This window comes from Rhineura floridana, chromosome 4 (assembly GCF_030035675.1).
Source record: "Rhineura floridana isolate rRhiFlo1 chromosome 4, rRhiFlo1.hap2, whole genome shotgun sequence".
Classification (NCBI taxonomy): Eukaryota; Metazoa; Chordata; class Lepidosauria; order Squamata; family Rhineuridae; genus Rhineura; species Rhineura floridana.
This window is the reverse complement of record NC_084483.1, coordinates 141,602,763-141,626,516: the sequence shown is the minus strand read 5'-3', so window position 1 is coordinate 141,626,516 and position 23,754 is coordinate 141,602,763. Positions and strand designations below refer to the sequence as shown.

Sequence of the window (23,754 nt, the reverse complement as noted above, 5' to 3'; positions counted from 1 at the left end):
TTGGAAATAATTAATGTTCACCTGCAACTTTTTCACACAATTCTCTATGTACTTAGAAGTAAGCCCCATTGAGTTCAATGAGACTTACTCCCAAGTAATTGGGTGCAGGATTGCAGTCTTAAAGGATTCTTTTAAAAGCTAGATTATTCTATTTTGCTCTGTCTCTACTAGATATTTATCATTATATGGGAAAAATCATTATACATTTGTTTGTTGCTGCTAATAAATAAATATGTTTTGGAAACCACAGTGATAACCAGATGGAAAACTATTCTGGAAAACCAACTCTAATGTTTCAAATCTAAGCTTTCAGCAGATACTTTCCAGTTGTAGTGGCAATAGTATAGTTGCTGTCTTCTACATTTTACTTTCTACCCTTCATGGAATATATTTAGAAGCAAGGTTTGTTTCCTGGCTCATGAGTTATTTGTAGCTAGTTGCAAATATAGTTTGGGAGGCATGTCGATCTGCTGATTTTGGTATAGCTGTTGTAGCGCGTTCACATTTCATCCTCAAGTATGATTGAGTAAGAACTGAATGTTTTCTGAATAAGACAATTCAAATGCATCTCCGTCACTGATTAGCTGGCAAAAGACTCCATTGTGCATGGCAAGTCTGAATGTGTCTCTTGTTGCTATGGGAAGCTTGCAGAGCTTGTTACTAACAGACAGTTGAGCTTCTGACAGAAAAGCAAATATGGTCTCTGCATTCACTTAACTTTGGCAGGTTCTTTCCACATTACTGCTGCTCATGTAGAGCTAAATTTCTATGTTTTGTTTTATCTTTGCAGGAAATAAACATGACGATGGGACACAGAGTGATTCAGAAAATGTTGTCGCACACAAGCATTATAGTAAACGGGCAGCACTTGAAGACCAGTTAAGGCATCATTATGCCGAACAGAAAAAATTGCGCACACAAGCCCAGAACACAGAGAAACATTCAGACCAACCTACTGTAAGTCAGACTGCTTTTATGATTGAGTTTTTTGATGAAGGGCATCCCCGGAAGAGGCGATCTTATTCATTTTCTCAAAATGCGGGAACTTTGTGCCCTGAAACATCTTCTCCAGCACCCCATACAAGAACTGAAAAAGTGAGACCTGCATCAGGTGACTCCAAAGGGTGTTCATCACCTTCACAGAATATTTCCTCTCACCAAAAAGCAGGACATGCAAAACTTCTAAAGCAAAAGTCAGAAGAACCTTCTGCTGCATTGCCTTTCTTACAAACTGCATTGTTAAGAAGTTCTGGAAGTCTTGGGCATAGACCAAGTACAACTGAGAACGTGGGGGAAAAAATTAAAAGCCAGGTTGCTTTAGTGGCTGTTGATAAGGATGATGATGACCAAAGTGATAAAGGTACTTATACTATTGAACTGGAAAATCCCAATGCAGAGGAAGTAGAAGCTCGCAAGATGATTGATGAGGTAAGCAATTTAAATAACAGTGCCTTTGTTAAAACCCTAATCTGTGGTGTTTGTGGTGGGACCCTAGTAAGTACAATTATTGGAATAATATATGTTTTTAAATATATATATACACACACACACACACACACACATACTCTTTTCACATTTTGAACTCTTAATATTGTATTGTAGCCCTCATCCCATTTTTGTGCGCTGGACAGTAATTTTAAATCTGTTTCCTTGAGTACATGCTAATAGTGTGTTAAAAAGATTTTTCTATTTCCCAAGCAACCATGTTGATTGTTATATAGCAAACAGAATGAAGCAAGGATTATGTTGCCTGATTTCCCACCTGTCGTTTATCAAATTTGTAACAAAATAAATCTTTAAGCAACTATTAAAGTTAAACACTAATATATAGTGACTGTTTTCTCTCCCTTTTAAAAAAAACTTAATAATTTGGACAGGCACATCCATTTGAAGCAAAGGTTGCTGGACTCCAGCTCCCAACATTGCTGACCACGGGCCATACTGAATGGAGCTGATGGGAGCTGGACTCCAACAACATCTGAAAGTTCACAGATTCCCCATCCCTGGTTTAAAGTAACTGGGGAAAAATAAACGCTGTCACATTGTCATTTTAAATAATTATAAATGATTGTTTTTTTAAAAAAAATGCTACCCACATCAACAAAAATTACAAAAGCTTTTTTTTGTTTTTTAACTTTTGTGCTAACATTGCAAGGGACACATACGAAAATAAAATGTTTGGGGGTGGTATTGTTTAATCCTCATCAGAATATTTTTTGAACTTATAGTGTTGAGAGGTTGGATGCAGACTGGCTTCTTTTCTTCATGGAAGAGACTGACATCCACCAGGGGCTCCCTTAGAAGGGACAGGCAATTTCCACCATTTCTTCCTGCAGCCCCCAGTGCCATCTCTCATGCTGCTCTCTCATGCTGCTCTCAAGGGTCCCCAATCATCCAGAACAGATATACAGGGGGCTGGAGGGAAAAGAAAGAACTGGCAAAAAATAATTTCCTCTTCCTTTCTTTAGTGCAAGCAGAACTCCACCGATCACAAGTCTGGATCCAACCCAAAGAATATCTTGAAAATAGTTCAGTAAGAAATAAGCTGATTTTATAACTGATTTCATATATTTCCTGAACAGGCATGCTGTTATAATTAGGCTGCAATTGTAACCCCACTTACCTAGAAATAAGCCCTATTGAATTTAATAGGATTTACTTCTGAGAAGACATGATTAGGATTGCACTATGTAACATAATGGTTTATAGCTCAATAGCTTACCCTACCCAGAAGTATAAACCAGACCCTCTGGTCAATATGCTTTCTGCACCAATCAGGGGAGAAATTGTAAAGGATTTCTGTTTGGCATTCTGTGGACATACTAAGAATACTAAACAGGATCACTTACTTGAAGCCTAACTTTCGAGAATCAACGGCTGCAACTTATTAGCAGTGTTTTTCAGTGTCATGGGAATGTCCATGTTTTTGACAGTCTACTATTCATCACTTGAGCAATAATAAATATAATATATAGCTGACTATGTCAGGACTATATAGTGCAAGGGTGAAGTTCCTTTTTCAGCCCAAGGGCTACATTTCTTAGGGAGGAGTTTTTCAGGGGCCACATGCCAGTGATGGGTGAGGGCCAGAGCAAAAGTGGGCAGGGCCAAAGATGAAAAAAAAGTGGATGGAGCAAGGGATGCAACTGATACCATTGTACAGTGGGCTACAATCCAACCATGCAAAAGTCAAAAGATCCACACATCTCTCCAGCCTTCATCACTCTGAGATGCTTGTGTAAAAGGTGATTAATACATTATTATTAATAATAAATTATTTAATTAATTGTTATCATCCCAGTTCAAGGTCACATTCCGGTTATGTGAAAGCACTTGAGGACAATGTGGATCAGGACAGGTGAGAGGCATTGCCTGGGGAAAGGGCATGTGGCCGGAGGAGGCGGCATGGCATGGCCAGGAGAGAGTCCAGAGGGCCAGACAGAGAGGCCTGGAGTACTGCATTCAGCCCCTGGGCCAGATGCTCCTCAACTCTGATACAGTGCTTGACCTCAAGTCAGAAATGTTTCTGTTCAGTATTTTACATAAAAAATAGGCTTTAACTCAAGGGCCATGTTTGCATGTCCTGCTAAACTGTAATTTAGCATGTCAAGTGGAACAAGTTTAAACCATCCTGTGGCTCATGCGTTTCCCAACCATGTAGAAGAAGGAAGAGGAGTCCAAAAGCTTTCACTGCCACTTTTGGTTAACCATATGCTTGCTGTGTCAGGCAGTTCTAGAAATTAGGTTAACATTAACTATGAATTGTAGAATGTTGGTTTACATTAACTGTGGCTAATTTAAACAAGCCACCTTCAGAAGCCACAATTTAAAATTGGTTTGTTTGTTACTAAGAGCTTATCCACATGGGAACATAACTTCGTGATAAAGACACTGTTTTTACCTCCGCTTTCTGTTTGCACTGTCTACAGTGATGGATTAATGCCAGCTGCAAACATGGTGTTTTCTAGTCACACTTGAGGGGAAGCATCAGTCATACAGCTTCCTAAAGACCACTTCCTCTAATTTAACATTTCCACTCCCTTTGTTTACCTGGCAACCAAGCATGTTCAGTTTGTTCTACCAGTAAGTTTAATTTAAAAAATAACAACCCGAAAGTGTGATTATTTGTATTTTCACTGGTACAGTACAGATGAAATACAAATCTTTGTTTGAGCAGTGTTATGTTTTTGTGCACAAGTTGGGGGGGGGGGGAGAAAATAAAGGCACCGTTTGCAGCAACATAAAAGAAGCTTGCAGAATAGGAGAGAGAAGTGGAAGTTTCTCTTCAGCCCACAGGAAATGAAATGAAAGAAGGAAGGAGGAGGAGAGAGTGGGTGTGGAGGGGAGAATGATTGACACACCCACCTAAAAGCATTGGAGCAAAGCGTCTGCAAGCCCTAGAGATATGGAGTGAAGATGTTTTTTCCTTTCCTTTTCAGATTATCAGGGGATTGGGTTAGTACAGATTTACAGAGGGGAAACTGTGTGAAAGCTTCTGTTAGCCAGTAACATCATGTGAACCATGCCAATTAATGGGGGATGCAAGTAGCACCAGACACGCAGTAAAACCCCGTGTAGATGAGCCCTAACTATAGTTAATGCTAATCATAGTTCAGCTAACTAACAAAAGCTTCCAAACTCCTGCTCCTGGCCACACAAGAGGAGGAGGAGGAGAGGGGAGTTCATGAGCCTAAGGCTTGCTCAGGCTTGTTCATGTACATTGTCCTAAACTACTGTTTAGTGTGACATGCAAAAATGGCTGTTGTGCCCAATTCATTTTTAAGAGATTGACTGATTCATTTTAAAAAGCCCTGACAGGTTGGTATTTAATTCATGTTTTGTTTTTAAACCAGGTTGTTTTAAGGGATTCTCAATGTAACCAAACTTTTAAATAACAAATAGCATTGAAATATCACTTTCTTCTATTGTTTTTAAATTGTAGATTTTTCTGTACATTTTAATTCAGCCATTAAATTTACTTGTCTTCACGTTTGAACAATTACACTCAAGCTTTCTTGTTACTTTTATTTTCAAACAACAGCAAAGCAGTTTTAGGACTGTGAAAATAGATCCCCTTTCAGTTTCATAGAAAAGGGTCTTGATTAAACCTTTACGTGTTTTATTTTGTTTTTAAATTATGTAACACATCAACATCGTATCTTGGATCAAACCTTGAACCAGTTGCTTCAGGAATGAGTCATACTAAATAAAACCCATTATTTACTCTTGGAGAGACAGATTAAATTCTTACTACAGCAAATAACATAAAGTACAAAAAGAATTTTTCACTTTGTGGGAAATGTTGGTTCAATTGTTTATACTGGGTGGAAGGATTTTTCCCTTTGGGTATTCTGGCTATTTTATGTAAAAGTGTGTGAAAATTAAATATTTATACAAACTTGCAATTTTTAATTTCCCATCAGATAAGTAACATGCAAGTAAGAGTTACTCAGTTGCATGCTGCTTGGGGCATATTTATATGGAAAGGGGGCATACAAGTTGAAATAATGTTGAAAATCAAGAGAACTGAAAAGTACACACTCTGAATATGGTTGAGCAACAAATTTGTTATTGTTAAGCAATTTTGTTATTGTCAAAATAATGCATAATTATTTGTGTCAAAATTTAATTTTCCATGTAGCTGTCTTATGTAATAAAAGCTTCAACTGAGTAAAAATTACAGCTATTTTAGAAGTGCACCTGACCCCACATTCTTAGGGCTGCCATTTGCTTTATATTTTTTGTTATTGGGTATAAATATCCAAATACAAATGAAATGTGTCTTGTATCAGTTGAGCCTGGTGCATTCATATTTTAGTCAGTTTGTTTTTCAGTACTGTATACTGAACTTGCTGGGAAGAAATTGGGCTCCAACTTTATTTATTACATTTATGTCCCACCCATCCTCCTAGAAGAAGCCCAGGGTGGCAGCTGTATATATAATTGTATCATGAAAAGCAGCAATTTTGAATGCACATGCACCGTTCTCAACTGATGTGAAGTGTTTATACTCTGTGTACAGGATCCATACCTCAGTGAAAATGAGAAGTAAGAAGCAATTTACTATCTGAAATGCAGATTATCATCTATCCCCTTAAAATTGCATGTGACTGATTTTTAAATATTGACCCTGGTGTGAAGACCTTAGATAGTTCCTAGAATGCAGATATATTTCCAGAAATGCTTTTGAAATCATTTTAAAAGAAATATGGGATAGAGATCTTTACACTTGGTTATATAAGAGCTCATTTAGATTAAAATATGTCTGTATTTATGTAATAAATATTTAAGGTTAAAATGTATGCATTAAAATAATGAGGATGCCATCTCTGTTTCTGCTTCTCAATCCAATCAGTCTACATGTGGATGATTGAGGACAGAAACTGAAGAGTTGAACAAGGCAGTCGAGGGTCTTCACTGGTGGTTGGAATTGACACACTGTGTTTCTCCGACTGGGGTAACATAGCATGTCCTTATAGCTAAGGGGGGGGGCATTTAGGCACTGTGGTGTTGCATTTTCCTAGATAAGAAAACTAAACAGTGCTGTGGTAGGTGTTTGTGACTCTCCCTTTGTTTTCTCAATTCAAAAGTCAGAAATAGAAGAAGTAGAGAGATGTTACCCTTGTAGCAGAAAACTACTCTGCTGGTAGAAAGACAAATACAGTTTTCTACTTCACTACTTGCCTGCGGTCAGTTGGTTACTTATCTTAAGCAAGTACAAGTTTCACTTAGCAAAGTGCTATTGCTTTGTTTAGTTCTGTTGCTTGTGACAGTTGCGGGGTCATTGTGAGCTGGATTTCTGCTTGAAAGAACATACATCTCACTGCACTTCCCTGGTTTGTGCCCTAAATTCTTCCTGCATTTGTGTCACTTTCCTCGGCATTATCACCTGTTCAATGGAGCATAAGTACATGCTGTGATGCTTCCAAACAGCTGATTAAGTTGACATGCTCCTAGGAGTATAACATGCACCCAAACCATATCTCCAGTACTGCTCCAAAGGATGCAAACTCTAGACCAGGATGGTACAATACTGTGGTAGCAAGCCACCAGATATATGGATAGGAGTTCATTGGTTTCCAAATGTTCCATGATTTTTTATTAAAAGTGCTCATATGAGTCCAGTTTAAGGATTCAAGAGTATTAATTTAATAAATAATTTAATAAATAATCATAATAATGAAACGTGGGAGAAATTACTAAACTACAGATTTAAGCAAATGTTTGTTTAATGTTTCAATAGGGAAGATCCAGTTGTCAGTGTATTTTTGAAATCCTACTTTCATACAACATTTACCATTTAGTTTCATACAACTATAATATGTGAGGGTTACTGAGGCGTAATATAACTGTTGAAATTGGTCTTTCACTGCTGAAACTGTCACATGGAAAAGTGTTACTGTATACAGGGAACTATGAGTCCTGAGATGTGGCTAGCTATTGCATGAGATTTGTCAGCTTTTAAAAAATAATGCCATGTTTTATTATAAGGATGGGGTGGAATCCGTTTGGTGTCCTTGTGCTCACAGAAGAGCTCTTGATCCAGTGAAGGCCTCTGCTGATAGAAGGTGAAGAGAGGCTATTTTAAAATGATTTCATCCTCCCTCTGTGCCCCTCTATATGAGCCCTCCAGAACAGAGTAAAAGGTGTAAGGGGGGGCTGCAGGGGAAAGCAGCAAAGAATTGCTTTCCCTCGGTTTCCATTTGTGGACACTTCCACTAGATCAAAAACTCTTCATGAGATCAAGGACACCAAATGGATTCCAGCCATGAAATTCAGTCTTATAATTTATTCTGTGTATTAATAGACTGTGGTGCAGTAAAATACCTATATTACAGAGTACTAAGCAGTTGGGTTTGAGGATTTCTCCCAATGAGAGTGATTGAGGTTCTGTAGTCTATGGAAAATAAAAAAGTTCTGTGCACATCATTATATTTTATTCAGCTCAGAGGTGGAGCTTTGCAGAAGCCTAGCAAAGATGCCACTGCTGACCTACCCACTGGGGCAAAATGAATTCAGGCAGAACTGCCATTCCAGGTTCTTGGGAAGTGAGGAGAACATCACAACGTTTAAAATGCCTGTTCTAAGATTAAATTTCCCTATAATGTGGTAAGAACTCTTGCTATATGCTGCTTTTTTAATATTGCATATTAACCAGAGCTTATAGGCACTTTTGAAGAATATTCATTTATGGTTTGCAATACAATTTGGGATGGGGACTGGATGGGGGGAGAATTGCTGTCCCTAACAAGTGCTGCTGAACTCAGCCCAAATAAATTGACATGGAGCTGCACAGCAGACAAATATGAAGCTATACATTTTAGCCATGCATGGTAAGAGAATAGGATAAATGCCTGCTGTAGGCAAGGCAGGTGGTTTCAGTCATGTTTCCCATCGCATATTGCTGGTAAAATAATCCAGTCCAGCCTTGTGTCTTGCAATTCTTATAATGGGCAGCTCCTTCTAATTTTCAGTTTAGGCTGGATGTGTTTCACAAATTGGATTGCAGTGTGTTTGTGCTACCGTCATATTATAAGTCTTCCATGGATGTACTGTAATGAGACTTTCTTGATAGTCTTATTTGATTTCCCCCCTAAATATATTTACATATAACATTTTTTTAAAGAGTTGCATAACACTGTTTTATTTTCCTTGGGTTTTCTTTTTTGCTGTTTACTCTTATTCTGTCCAAACCTATATCAGAAGCTGAATTTATCCTCTTGGAGACTTTTAAGCGATGGTGGATGTATGTCGCTTATCTGAAGAGTAAACACTCCTAACCTCATATACTCATCAAATAATTGCTACTGAGGTTATGTAACTGCTGTAGTAACAGAAGATGCAACTTGTTATGTGTGATAAGCCTATGGGCAGGAAATGCATATTAGTGTCCTATTCTGGTCCTGCAGAAGAGCCCACGGCAGTAAGATCTGTGTTGTAGTACCACAGAGTGAGCACGTTGCTCTGACAAAGGCTAGAGGTGAACTGAGGCTTTGTAAATTTCTGCATCCAGTCCATGTCTCATAAACGGCACCCCCTTTTTAGACCTAGAGTCTTCACAGGGCCAATCCTGTGGGCTGCAGACAGGCACATCTGTGCGCTTCCTGACCCCACCTGGTCTTCTCCCTGCGCCATTAGACCAGTGTGGTAGGTTGGGAGGCACTCAGTATCTCAAGCCCAAGGGAAGGTGACACAATGGGCCTGGCTCTGGCTCTATGGGTCCTGGTGTTGTGGGATCTGGGCCAGGCCTCCTGCTTGCCAACTTTATGTTTAGTGGTTCTGTGGTCACTAACATCAAGTCAGAGTCAGGAACCAGGTCTGGCTCCTTAGTTGGTGACTCTGTCATGCCTGACTTGATTTCTTGGTCATTGTTAGACTCGGAGGTCATGACAATTAGTATTTACACTTATTTTCTTTTCCTATATATTTTGAAAAATTGGTTCCAAAGTGGCCAATGGGCCTTAAATTAGATGCAGCTAAGACTGGGAAGTGCGGCATTTTTACTAACATGCAAAAGAGATTGGATGGAGTATTGGCTAAAAGCATATGGCAGAGCAAATTTGCTGACGCTAAATAAGCCTGAATCTGGTCAATGCCTATATAGGAGACCGTCTGGGAACCCCATGCCCACCATCTTCAAATCCATGGGAATAAAGTTGGAATATGAATTTAAAATTGTTGTGAACAACTTTAAAGATCAATGGTACCTTGAAACTTTTGCTGTATGCAGAAGGATAATAAGGATGTTCTTCCTGATTAGAGACATTTGAAATTCCTTAGCATTATATCTTAACCAGGAATCATGGTTTGTTTCATTCCTAACAAACCACAATGATAAACCAAGATTTCTTCTTTGCTTACAAATCAGTGGTTGTTTCAGCCAAGCAAACCAACATAATGCTGAACCAGGGATCATGGTTTGTTCCCTCCACAAACAGGGAGGGAACAAAGCAGACACAGTTCAGTTTATGGTAAGCTATAAGCTATGATTTATGGCGTAACTCTGAGAGAGCCAGTGTGGTGAAGTGGTTAAGGTGTTGGACTATGAGGGTTCAAATCCCTACACAGCTGTGAAGCTCACTGGATGACCTTGGGCCGGTCACTGCCTCTCAGCCTCAGAGGAAGGCAGTGGTAAACCCCCTTACCGCTTACCACAAAAACTCTATTCATAGGGTCGCCATAAGACAGAATCGACTTGAAGGCAGTACATTTACATTTTTATGATTTATGGCTTACCATGACATTTGAACACGGCCAGTGTAATAAAGTTTATGAAGATAACAGTGTTCTAGCAGTCAGGTACAAGACATTCACAAAAATCAAACATTGTTTAAATGCAATTACTTGTCCTTAGTGGTAGATCCAGACCCTTTTAGTATGGTCTGCAAGTAATCAAATAGAGCAACATCAAGCTACAAATTGGGTTTCATGTCCTAAATCAGGTAGCAGAATAGATGGGTGACTCTGAAGAAGAGTAAAAATTATGGTAGTTACCCTTGGTCTTCAGGCATTCCTAAGCAACTATTACTTATATTTAATGTCTAGGAAATACCCAGTGAGTAGTGAGTATTCTGTAATTAAGCTTGTCCAAAGCTATATTTCTACAGATGAAGATAAAATTTGTCAACAGATGCACTGAGTTTGTGAGATCATGCAGCATCACCGGTAACATTGCTGAATAGACTGAATGAGGGCATATCAAAAGTCATTTTTCCACACTATTTTAATTATTCCAGAACAATGTTTCGTGCCTTCCCATAAAACCAGAATAAGTATTATTAAACAAGTCAGAGCTGCTTTCTGTTACTGACTCTGAAAGTCTGCACAGAGTCATAACTAGACTGAAATAAAAAGACAACACTGCAATATGCTGTTACAGCAAGCAAAGCCATTCCAGGAAAACGGTATGATAAAAAATAGTGAAAAAAGGTCAGTAAGTAGTCAACCCAACGTGGCTTACAAACAGGAACTGGTACCTTGCCGTGTTCTCCAAGGTAGAATGGGTGAGATTTGATTAAGATCAATGGAATAAAGTAAAAGCACAGAGCCAAATAAACTGTTGTCTGAGGAACCTGGACCTGGAATCTTGCATCCTAATAAATTGTCATCAGGAACCAATCATATAAACCATGGTCAGGACTACTCAGACGTTTGTTTCAACCATTTTTATCCTGCCTTCTGACTTCAAGGCAGCTAACAATATCAAAGGGCCAACAAAAGATAAAAAAATAATACCTTATAGAAATTAAAAGCCAAAATAATAAAAAAAATCAACCCAGAATACTCAAAACAGTTTCCAGGAGAGTTAAAACACTAATATCCAAAGTCCATCCTAAAAAGAAAGGTTTTTACTATGCAGGGACAAGCTGAGCTTCAGTCAGGAAGGAGTTCCAAAGCCTGAGTGCTGTGCAGCAGCTGAGAAGGCCCTTGTATCTGGTTGGGGTTACATAATTTCAGGGGTCACTGGGACTTGCAGGAAGGCCTCTGTTGATAATTCTTCAGCTATCCTGGTCCCAAGCCATAGATGGCTTTAAAATCATCACTAGCACTTTGCATTTGACCTGGAAACAAATGGGAAGCTGGTGCAGTTGTTCTTCGCAGGTAGCATGCCATCAGGTGGGTAGTAGTGCCGTCTAACGTCCAAAGGCAGGAATGCACAGGAGTCAAGACTTGAGCAGCTCCTTCTGAGCCTCACCCCAGTCCATTTCTGCCTTCATCTGAGACATAGCTCTCCCCCCTTAGCTCTGCTAATTCTTTGTTTCCTGTGAGTGTTCAATTTGTTAGTTGTGTGGAGGTGTGTGAGTGAGTCTTATTTTTTCTGATTGCTTGAGGCATCTATGTTTGAGTGAGGCTTGTGTGTGGTGGGATTTTTTAATTCCCTTTCCGTAAGTGGGGCTTCTCCCCCTTTCCTTCCCCCTCCTCCGTGAGGGTCTCAACTGCAGTCTCTGAGTTTTTGCCTTGACTCGCGCTCCTCCAGTGGAGCTTTCCCTCTCCCCATTAGCCCCTTCACATCACTCTTCATCTTCTCTCCAGAGCTCTCAGCTGTGGCTTTGGAATTATTTACTGCAGCCCCTCCTCCTCTTCAGTGGGGCTCATAGCGGTGGCTCCAGAGTTTTTTCCTCTGCTGTTTGGGGGGGGGGTCTGCTGCGCAGTTCTCCATCATCCAGGCAGCTTCGTTTTTCCCCACTCCTTGCTGCCTCGGAACTTGCAGGATTAGTTCTGACGGGCTTTCCTGATCTGTGGAGCCAGCTATTACAGCTCCCAGTCCTTTCTTCAAGCCTTCTGTCTTGCAGTGCTTGTGTTGGTCCTCTTGTCCCATTGCACATTGCTGTCTTTTTGCCCTTGGTTGCCCATTTTTCTTGAGGTTTTCCCAAGCTCTTCTCCTCCATCCATCATTTTGATTAGTCTTCCGCACTTTTTTCTCTGTGCCCTGTTCACCATTTTGTCTCCTGATTTTCTTTGTGTTCCTGACTGTACCTTTCCATCTGCCTTTGCATCTACCTTTGTTTGTCTCTCTTTCTCTTCCTATCTCGGATAAGGGTGGAGAGACTAAAAGTTATATTTACAACAACAAAAAAAGGAATTTTGGAAACAATATTGACCTGTGCTCTGGGTTTTACCACACCCTCTACCATGTGAGTGTGTCTTCGACCCCCAATTTCCACCACACACCCCTTTCAGTGCATGTGTTGATATCTGGATACTGCATCCCTCTACTGTATGCATGTGCCCTGTTCTCTCCTATTCCACTACACTCTATACCTGTGTGTGTGTTGAATTTTGGATACCACACCCCTCTACCATGTGTGCATATCTTCCTGTGTGTGATATCTGGGTATCGCACCCTTCTACAGTGTGTGTACACCATGGTTGACCCAGCTCCAACTGTCATCTTTAATTAGCAGTCCTGTGAGGTAGCACCATCATCTGTTTCTCAGTCTTTGGTCACTTCAGGCCCTAAGGTAAACAAGAACAATGCATCCAAGCTTGGGCCTTCCATGTATATATTTCAGTGGAGGCTCGTCCATTAGGGCAAATGGGGCACTGCCCTACCAACCTCACTCTGCTCAGCCTGCTCCCACCTGTCTGCTTTCTTACGTACAACCAAAACAGGAGTGACGCTACCTGACATCTTCCTCCTTATCCTCAGTGTTGCCCTTGTATCAGGGAGGAAGAGGATGTGGACAAAACTAGTATTAATTTGCTCTGCCTGTCATTGGCTCTGGCTCCACTTACTGTTGGGCTCCTTGCCATCCACCCCACCAGTTCCAAGAGGCATCACCCCCCACTGATTTATTTATACCAAGAAGTTGATTCAATCCACAAAGCAAACAATGGCCAGGTGATCTTGCTATTTTGGCTCCTCTAATTCCCAGGGGGAGGGGAATCCCTCCTCAGAAATTGCACAAGAGCAGCAGCATTTGTTGGAGGACACTGCTTGTGATTGAGAGAAATTGGCAGCCCTTTCTCACTTGCTGTGTTTTCAGATGAAGGACCTGATGGGTTCATATCTCAGCCTATGGTTCCTTCTCATCAGTTGTCTTTGTCTGCACAACTTCTTGTTCAGCTCCCTGTCTTAGGAAAACAGCCAGGGCCATCTTCTGTTACAACCCAGCCATCCCACTTTTAACCTGCAGTTGGTCCTAGTCAGTCCAGTACCTAGGAAAAGGGTTTAGCTTTTTCCCTTCAGAACAGACAGGGTCATCAGCCCTTGGGCAGAGACATGGCGTAATTTTCAGCTGAAGAGTTTACCATCTTTTTTACTGAAGGCATTAGAATATTAGGTTCAAGGCTTTTAAGAGACCTGATTCTCCCCCCAAGGCATGAACAGCCGGCAGGCTGCTTCCATGGGCAACAGCGGAAGAACCTGATGGCTCCTCTGGAGGGCCACAGTGAAATAAAGACATATAAATTGCCTCATGAGCTTCATGAGAATGTAAAGGTTATAGTAGGGGATGGCCCTGCGATATCTTTATTTGGAAGTATTTCCAAGAGTAGCAGCACAAGGCTCCAGTCTGCTCTTCTGAACAGCTGCAGTCCCTTATAACTAAATGAATAAATGATTGGATTTACCTTATGAATTCTTGAGTTTGAAGGGTCCCCTTGAGGATGACCTTATTGTTACCCTAATGGGTAAACATAAGTGCACTAAGAGGCAAAAAAAATCTTGCTGTTTAAGAAGTACCTATAGCCAACAGATATTTCTGTCTTAAAAGTAGGGAAATTGGGCAGCTATAGTGAATGCACCAGCAGATCAGGAGACCTGACCTCCTCTCTGAGATACTGTACTGTCCTCCAAATTTGTAAAAATGCAAACACTATTTGGGTTGGTTTTTCACAGTCCAATCCACTTCCTGTGTAGATTAGAAGGATTTGGTAACATGCCTCTGAGCATATGGTGAGTCCTATAATCAGGACTGCATCTCCAAAGATGGAGAATACATTTTTTGTTTGTTGGTGTTCTTACTTTATTTCTTTCCTGTGTTACTACTGTTTCTACAGAGAATCTAGCCTAGAAACTTATATTTCTCTCATTCATCCTAGAAATCTGTGTCAAATTTATTTTTATTAATTTCAAAGCCTTTTTATTGGCCAATGTCATATGGTGGTGAAGACAGCCTTTTGTGTTTCATCCTGGAGGTTATGTTCTGTTTCTGTTTTGGGTGCATTAACAGTTGAATCTGAAACTGCAGTTTGATGTAAAATCAGACTGATTACAATATGTTGCTACTTCAAGAATGACTCCAGCTGTTGGAAAAAACAAACTTGGCCTGTCCAAGATGTATGTTTTCAGTCTGCTATGCTTAAACCACTTCACTTAAGGAAAGGTGGGCATGGTCAATTAAAAACATAGAGCACACCTATAGATTTGCTAGAGTATATTTCTCCTCCCACTGTTTGATCTTGTGCAAACTGAGATGTTCCTCATGTCCACTGGAGACTGTTCTGCAGAATAATCAGTGCCATTATACACAATTGTTTTTGCAGCTTTTTAGTGTAAATTTTACAGTGTTCTGTGTATCACCTTGAAAACTTAGAGGAGGGTTAAGGAAGTGTTTCTGAGTTCAGGACTATAAGTTTTGTAAGGTTTTGTTTTGTAAGGAGCTTAAGGGAAAGAGCAGAATGGCACGGGGGGTATTTTCAATTTAACATTGCAGAATGTGAAAAATCCATGCTGGCTGTACTATACAGCCACTCTCATAGTTAGAAATAATAACTGATGCAAGTTTCACAAGTTAAATGTGTGAACTTTTCAAATTGATCTTAATTGGAGTTTGAATAAAATAAGAGTACTTGCTCTGAGGCATTATAGTATTCATTTATTTATATGATTTATTACAAACCCTTCACCATAAAGTCCCAGGGCAGGTTAAAACAATAGAGTATACAATTATAAAAACAGAGTAGATAATTTGTGTTCACTTTTAATGAGTTCAGGATTCTTTCCCCAGATTTTCACCAAGAGCTGGTATCCTTTTGCTTTTTCCTAAATGCCTGATGGCATCTGTTTTGTATGAAAGTAATTTATTTCAATGACTTAAAAAAATGGTGGTCAGGATCTAAAGAACTATGTAAGAAGTTCCATGAATCCCAGGTGGCTATAAACTTATTTTTTCTCAAAAAAATCTCTTACACTTCATGTTGATCTTCTTCTGCAACCGTATGGGAGTTAAAAATGTGATGACGGGGGAGGGGTGGAGAATCAGAAACACACGCAAGCAAAGCACAGGCCTAAGCAACTCTTTGAAGTCCATTCCATATTGTAAACTGAAACAAATTTTCTTATATTTAGACATTCTTATTTGTTTGTTTATTACATTTATATCCTACCTTTCCTCCAAGGAGCTCAAGATGGCATACAAACATGGTTCTCCCAATTTCATCCTCACAACAACCCTGTGAGGTATGTTTAGCTGAGAGATAGTTACTGACCCAAGGTCACCCAGTAAGCTTCATGGCCAAGCAGGGATTTGAACCTTGGTCTCCCAGGTCCCACTCCGACACTTTAGCCATTGCACCACACTGGCTGACCCTTTCAGAGGCTTTACAGTTTGCAACAACAGGGATATTACTGCATTATTTGGATGGATGGATGGATGGACAAACAGAGGTTGTTACTATATTAACAAAACATTTCAGCTTCCGCCTTCATCAGCTGCTAACATACAAATGCTATAGTTATAGAGCTACTAATTGCTGGCAAACTCTGAACATCTTACTAGAGCCATCAGCAGGCCTCCTGTTATAGCATTTCGCCAACCTCCTAATTTGCGCAGACTGTTGGTGAGAGCTGTGCTTAAGTCACCAATCACCAATCCAGGGTCTCATCCTTGTCACTGCAAATGCTGTATCACCTGTGTGTACCTCAGAGAGACAGCCACTTTTACAAGCACTAGGACAGGCAGGACATATTACATCAAACAGAACATCACCTGCAGGTCCTGCAATATAGTTTACATCATCGAGTGCAAAAGACCAAGATGTCATATCCAATACGTAGGAAAGACCACGACTGACCTACGCACGCACTTCAGGAACCATAAGTCGGCAATTTTGACCAAAAAAGTGGAGCAACCAGTTGCAAAGCATTTTAACATCGAGGGTCACAGCCTGTTGGACTTTTCCATTACAGCGATAGAGATGCCAGCAGATCCAGCAGCATTGACCAAAAGGGAGAACTTTTGGATATACTCTCTGGACACATTGGCACCACATGGCCTGAACCTGGAGGACAGTACCACCACTACTTAGCTTCTGCAAATGAAGCCCCTCTGAGCATTCCATCCTCAAAGCTCTATAACTGCCACCTTGGTAACAGCATTTAGCAGCTGATGAAGGCGGAAGCTGAAACGTTTTGTTAATATAATAAAAACCTCTGTTTGGTTAATTACAATTACATTCATATATATTTTTAGGTGATTAACGGAATCCTTATAGGGATCCAGAGCAAGCTTGAGTGAAGTTCTGTTTGTTGCTTTCAAAACTGTCTTTTATATATATATATACATACTTTGTATGAAAATATTTAGCAGTATATATCACATTGCATTTATAATGTTAAAAAGAGTGCTTCTCCCTCTACAGTCCTGTGTGTGACTTCAGATCTGGCAGGGAAGCTCTAATGGTTGTGCCATCACCAAAGCAAGCCTGGAGTTACCAGGACTTGTAATATGGCCTTCCCAGTGACAGCACCCCAGTTCTAGAATGCCCTTCCCCTCAAGATTAGGCTGAAAACATTTCTCTTCTGTCAGGCTTTTTGAGTTACAGTACTGACCTATTTATGGAAATATGATAACGATTAAATAACATACTATGATTTTGTATAAGTTGTTAACTTTACTTATTGTTTTTAATCCTTTATGATCCACCCTATGATCATTGTAGGTTGAAGGGCAGAATATACATTTTAAAAATCAATAAATAAAGGGCAGGATCTGTTCTTAAAACATGACTTCACCTCCCTCTCCTTTCCCTGTGGACTCCCCATATCTGCTCAGGATGGTCCCCTAACCCTCCAGAGCAGATTTTGAGATTGTGCAGGAGGCTTCAAGGAATAGAAAAGTGAGGTAAAGCCCCATTGTACAAGTAGAAGTCTGTTCTGCTTGTGCATGGACAGCAGTGGATAGAAGTGAAAATCTTTATATGAAAAATGTTTGAATCCAGTATAACGTAAGTTATTTTGTTATTTGCACTTCATGCATAAAGTAAGTATAGAAATTATATGTCCACTCAAAGTTGTGGGGGGAGGATGTCTTGAAAATGAGAAAAGATATGGGTCATTCTAATGTCTGGTGGTAGATGAGCAGAGAGATGAAGTTGGATTAAATGAAAAGAGTACGAGCAAGAAGGAATGAGACAATGGAGACACTTGTGCCTTACTCACACATGGACTCAACATATGAAGGGTAGGGGGCACCCATGCCTTCTGAATTTGCCCTCAGCATCTGGTACTGTAGCTGCTGAACTCAGGATCAGAAACAGGAGGCATGGCCCTACTTTCCATTATCTACATGTATTTTCTATGTCTGGGTAGTGTATGTATAGAGCTTTAAACTCATAAAGGTAAGTAAAAGCTGGATCTGAACATAGTAGGGTAGAGGAAGTTGGGCCAAGAATCGAGGAGTGAGGTTATCAAAGCAACACGGAAATGGGTAAATGGTACACATAGTTGCTTTTGTAAACTGTACTTCTTTGTAAATTAGTCAGCTGAAAAGGAAGTGAACTTTATTAATGTATACAAATCAAGGTTAATATATTATGATATGTAGTATTAGTTGGAGACTATGTAAATGCCTACTGTGGATGCTGATGGCACATTTTGGTTTTTGCATTAGAATTCAAGAATATTCGTGCTTTAACTCCTTTCCTCATTATATATCTGCTCAAACTAAAGTTCTCTAGCTGTTTTCAGCATCACATCATTTTAGCTTTAGTAGTAGGACTAATGTTCCCTTCCGGCCAATCAGCACTGATTTTGCATAATCATTTTCTTTTAATGCTAGCTTCCTCATTGTAGGCTGCTTTGGCTTGCTGCATTCATACCATACTTGTTAAGGGAACACAACTAGAAATATCCATATGTAACTATGCACATTTAGGAGATATATTAAGACTGACTACATTTCTCTTAAGCCCAAGAAGATTTTTATAATCAACAAGATGCTAGCAATTAATAGATATATCTTTTTACATAAAGCAAAAGCTTTAAAAAATCAAAATAAAATTTAAAATATTTTTTTATTTTTATAGTTAGATCTTCTATCTCTCATTTTCAAATTACTCCAGCATTAGAAAAATATCAGTTATTTGAACCTTCCCCAGAACTGGAACATAGCAGTTCTGCTTGCAAAATGTTTTTCTCTTTTTTTTACAGGAATTTGAGGGCAAGATTTACACAACAAACACAAACTATTAAAGTTTGTGTTTTTTTAGAAAAAAATAGCTAACTGATTTGGTAGAGGCACCACCCATACATTCAAAGTGAATATTATTGGGAAGGCTTTCAGTTAATGTGTATGATTATTTGTTTTATTTTCAGGTTTTTGGAGTGGATGACAGCCAGGATTATAATAGGCCTATTATCAACGAGAGCCAGAAAGATTTAGTAAAAGATTGGGTTATAAATTCGGCTACAGTAGTGCTGGAAGAAAAAAGACCACTGAGTACAACTGGATTTCTTGACACAGAGGTAGAATTCAATTTTTGATGGGCCATCTTCTTTTTTCTTCCAATAAAGGAGAGGACCTTAATGTAGTCAGTGTTAAGTAGCTAGCAAGCAAAGCTTCTTTAGAGAATATTAACTAATTTCTATTTTCTTATATCTCTGGTTTCTTTATTCGAGCTTATATCTCTTCTCTGAAAAACCTTGGCCACTTATAACCTTTTAAAAATTGCTCTATTTGCACATACTACATAGCATATTCTTCTGTGCAACATTCCATTTGTTATGCAGCTGTGCACATGTCACAAGAAAGACTTCAGTATCTTGGGCAACTAAGGAAAAAATAAATACTAGAGCTGCTGCATTGTTAATTATGGTACACATGGGGGTTGGTCAGGAAAAATTATGAAATTTGCAAACATCAAAGGAAAGGACTTGCAGAATGTGAGTACAGATGGAAGGAAGTTGATCTTTCCAGATAGAAAGTGCATGGTTCACTGTTTCTTCAAAGACATTGGGAAATCAGAATAGTAGGCATAAGAATTGTGTTTTAAGTATGTAAGAAACCTCTGTGTCAACTTTTGGCAGTTGCTAGTAATGTTTTACAACTCCACAAAAGGTGCTCAGAGGCCTAAGGAATTACAGTGTTAAAAATGAAAGCAAAGCTCTCTTACACAAAAAAGTTTTTAAAAAAAATTCCCTCCCCAACTATATACTGAACCACAGAGTGCAGCAAATACAATAAGCATTTGTATGTTTCTTTCAAGAGAACATGAAGGAAAAGGGGTAAAACATCTGAAGCTAAAATGTGTATCTGTTAACATGAGTTTCCTATGTACAAAGATGTTGTTCCATATGGGGAAAAATTACACTACTCTACTACTAACCCTTTTTTTAAAAAAGGTAAAGGTGTCCCTGCACTTGTAGTGCGAGTCGTTTCCGACTCTTAGGGTGTCTTGCGACATTTACTAGGCAGACCGTATATATGGGGTGGGATTGCCAGTTTCTTCCCCGGCCTTTCTTTACCCCCCAGCATATGCCGGGTACTCATTTTACCGACCATGGATGGATGGAAGGCTGAGTGGACCTCAACCCCTTTTACCAGAGATTCGACTTCCTCCTTCCGTTGGAATCGAACTCCGGCCGTGAGCAGAGGTTTCGGCTGCGTTACCACCACTTACCACTCTGCGTCACCAGAAGCTGATTGTCACCCTATTATCTTCTTTTCCAGAACTGTAATAAAGCAGTATGTGTTCTGTATCTTTATCTTCATATTCAGTAGGAGCATAGGAAGCTGCCTTATACTGAGTCAGCCCATTGGTCCATCTAGCTCAGTATTGTCTACAGTGATTGGCAGCGGCTCCCTTGGGTTTCAGGCAGGAATCTTTCCCAACCTTGCCTGGAAGTGCCAGGGATTGAACCTGGGAGCTCCTGCGCTTATCTGAAGCCCTGATATCATAATCTTTCATTTCTTTTAAAAAAAATTAAATCATTGTTCCTATCCAAGAAGTTCATTAATAGATAGGACACGCATAAAATAAGAATTTTCAATGCATCTTGAATGGCGTTGCTAATCTGAAATTTATTTAAGGGTGTTTGGGGGGGCAAAGGAAAGTAGTACACTTTCAACCATGCTATTCATCACTACTCAAAAATTGCAGTATAAGATTGTACTTACATTGTTAAATAGGCAATCTCAGCATTGGTCCACATATACCACATACACCCTTTTCCAAATCACAGTTTGACTACCATGCTGTTTTACCAAAAGCCATCTTCAAGAACACTTGCAAATACCATTTTCTAAACTTACCTCAGTGTTTTAAATTGGAAAACTGAACTGGAAGCAGATATTATACTGTGAGCCTCTACAATCCTAACTCTAAATTCTGACCAAAAAAGTATCTTTTGTGCACAACAATGCAGATTCTGTGAGTTTTAGTTGGACAATACGTCTTACAGAAAACTAAAGAAGTGGTGATGAAGATATTGCTTTGATAACCCTTATGCTACCTATATTATATTGACTCTAAGGCAGGTACCTTTCTCACACATATGTCATGAGTTGGGGGCTATGGAAAATACTGAAAGATTCAGAGGTGATCTATATATTATTTTTAAACTAGTTTGAACTCTTTTAGCTATATGTGTGTGTGGTTTTAATATTGGAAATAGTTTAATCTTATTTTAATGTAGACTTTGTATGTTTTTAATTATATGTATTTTTATCTGGAAGCCGCCGTGAGTTCCAGTTTTGGAAAAATGGCGGGGTGTAAATAAAGATAATAATAATTGTCCATGAGCTGTATGCAGCTCTTACACCACTTTTTATAACATTTCCAATAATCCCAGCTTTCATTTAAGTAGAAGCAGCTTGAAGCCCTTCCTTGTTTCAAAGATAAATTCTGAAATGTTGATAATGTGATGGCCAAATGTTAAGGATGCATCCCAAATCTTGACATAAATACAAAAACCAAAATACAAATTTTGTCCTAGCAAAGCAAAAGTACTTGAATATCTCTGCATTCTTCATTTCGCCTCCGGAGACAGGTGATTTTATTTGAGATGTTACTTAAAAGTACCCTTGTTATGAATATCAAATAAAAGCATGCATTGAGGTTTTCTCAGTAGAGTTTTGAAAGAATGTTCCTGCCTTGTAGAATCTATAGTAGGTGACTCCATAACATATCCATAGCAACCCACACATACATATTCCATATGTCCTTTAATATAAATGCTTCCAACAAAAGTCCAACTGAGAGAGCTTTTGCTTAGGCTCCTGGAATAAATTCAGAAGGTGAATAAGGGAAATCATGTGTAGAATTAAACTTTTGAGAAGTTTAAATCTTTTATTTTGTTGCTGAAACTGTCAAACGGTATGTTGTAACAATAAACTCTTTATTGCCAGTTCTTGTTTAACCTTCCACTGCATTAAGATATTGAGAAATCCCTTACTCTTCATTACTCTTTGTCTCCTTTCTCCCCCCTTCAATATTTCAATAATGCAGGATTAACCTTTCAAGGAATTCTTTTTTGTTTTTAAAAATTACTACTGTATTGTGTAATTATTTCTATCCTTTCCCCTATCTTTTTACCTTATTTTAGGATCAATAAAATTAAGGTGACTGAGGGTTGGGGGCGTGGATATAAATGTGGATCAGTTATGGGAACAAACAATAAGAATGCAGTCCAGAGTCCAGTTAATTGGTAATTTTTAAATTACTTACCTTGGAGTAGCTGAAGTTGGTGAAATTATTTGATGAGTAATTCATTTTGTAAAGGAGACTATATTGGAAAGAATTCCTATAATATAAAATAAGGAGATGGTACAGAGTCTCATATCTGTGTCTTTGACTATATACCTAATTTTATGGTGATGTATGAGATAACTGAATTTAAAACATTTCATTTTTATGTTAGTGCAAAAGAAGTATATTGGGATTAGAACAACTGCTAACATTGGAGATTTGGAGGAAGTTTGATTAGAAATTAACAATATATTGAGGGCTATTTACACATACAACCATGTCACAGAATTGTGAAGTAAAGTCACTTAGCAATGTACTAGTTGCACTAGCAGAGTGGCTTCCACCAGCGTAACATCCTAGTGCAAGAGAAGCTGCAGGAAGTCTAATGGGTTCTGATGAGATTGTTGTACAACTGAAAGAAAGGGTTTTTTTTTAATGGTGTTCCTATAGTCCTGCTAGTTCCTGTAGCATAAACTGTTACACAATGCGCTTCCCCAGTGCAAATGTTGCTCAGGATTTTGTGTTGCACAACCTTTAATCTCTTCTTTACACTAGCTCAACAGCCCTTGTGCTGGTAGACAAAGAATACTGAATATGACCCAAATGTTCTAGTGCTAGGTATGTTCACACGAAGGAAGTAGTGTGTGATCTGGAAGTTATGCCTACCTAATTAAACACAATCACAACTGAGGCAGAAGCTTTCTTTTCTAAGCTGCCAGAATTGCAGGGGCTTCCAGTTCACCCATACTTTCTTCCTACATGAACATAGGCAAATCTGTGTCTGTTTATCTGAGATTGCCAGCTACAACCAACCTGCAATGTTTGTTTGCTTTTTTCAATGTGAAGATTTGTATACCATCCTTAAGCATTGCCTCCACGGTGCTTTACAAAACTGAAGTAAAATACAAGGATCAAATAACAACATATTAAGATAACAGTGCAACCAACAACTTGAAACAATAAAATCATTTGTCTAGCATCAAAATTATGGGATCACTTTACATCCAGGCAAACTTCTTCGAGTTCCAGAAACAGGGTATCACAACTCTGAATGCCCTCTCTCTAGTTGCCTTTCATAGTGGGGGCACCTGCAGGAGAACCTCTGAAGGCTACCTTAATTCACAGGTTGATTGATACAGGAACAAGAGTTTCTTCAGGTACCTGGATCTCAAGTCATATGTAGGGCTTTAAAAGTAAGCACCAGCACTTTGAATTAGACTGAGAGATGGAGTAGCAGCCAAAGAAATTCTTTAAGCATTGGTGTGATATGTTCAGAGCAACCAGTTACTCTCAACAACCTAGCAACTGGATTCTGAATCAGCTGCATTTTCCAGTTTTCAAATG

At 39.1% G+C, this 23,754-nt stretch overlaps 1 protein-coding gene across 13 annotated transcripts in view; it reads left to right on the top strand.

The window, feature by feature from the left end:
• CEP170 (centrosomal protein 170) overlaps nucleotides 1-23,754 on the top strand; it is a 138,506-nt gene that overhangs the window by 62,869 nt on the left and 51,883 nt on the right. For 12 of the 13 annotated variants that reach the window (XM_061624606.1, XM_061624602.1, XM_061624595.1 and 9 more), the window contains 2 exons: nucleotides 791-1,428; nucleotides 19,040-19,189. In XM_061624606.1, the coding sequence (XP_061480590.1) occupies nucleotides 791-1,428; nucleotides 19,040-19,189 (788 nt within the window). The remainder of the gene's footprint in view (nucleotides 1-790; nucleotides 1,429-19,039; nucleotides 19,190-23,754) is intronic. The other variant, XM_061624605.1, reaches the window with a different exon arrangement.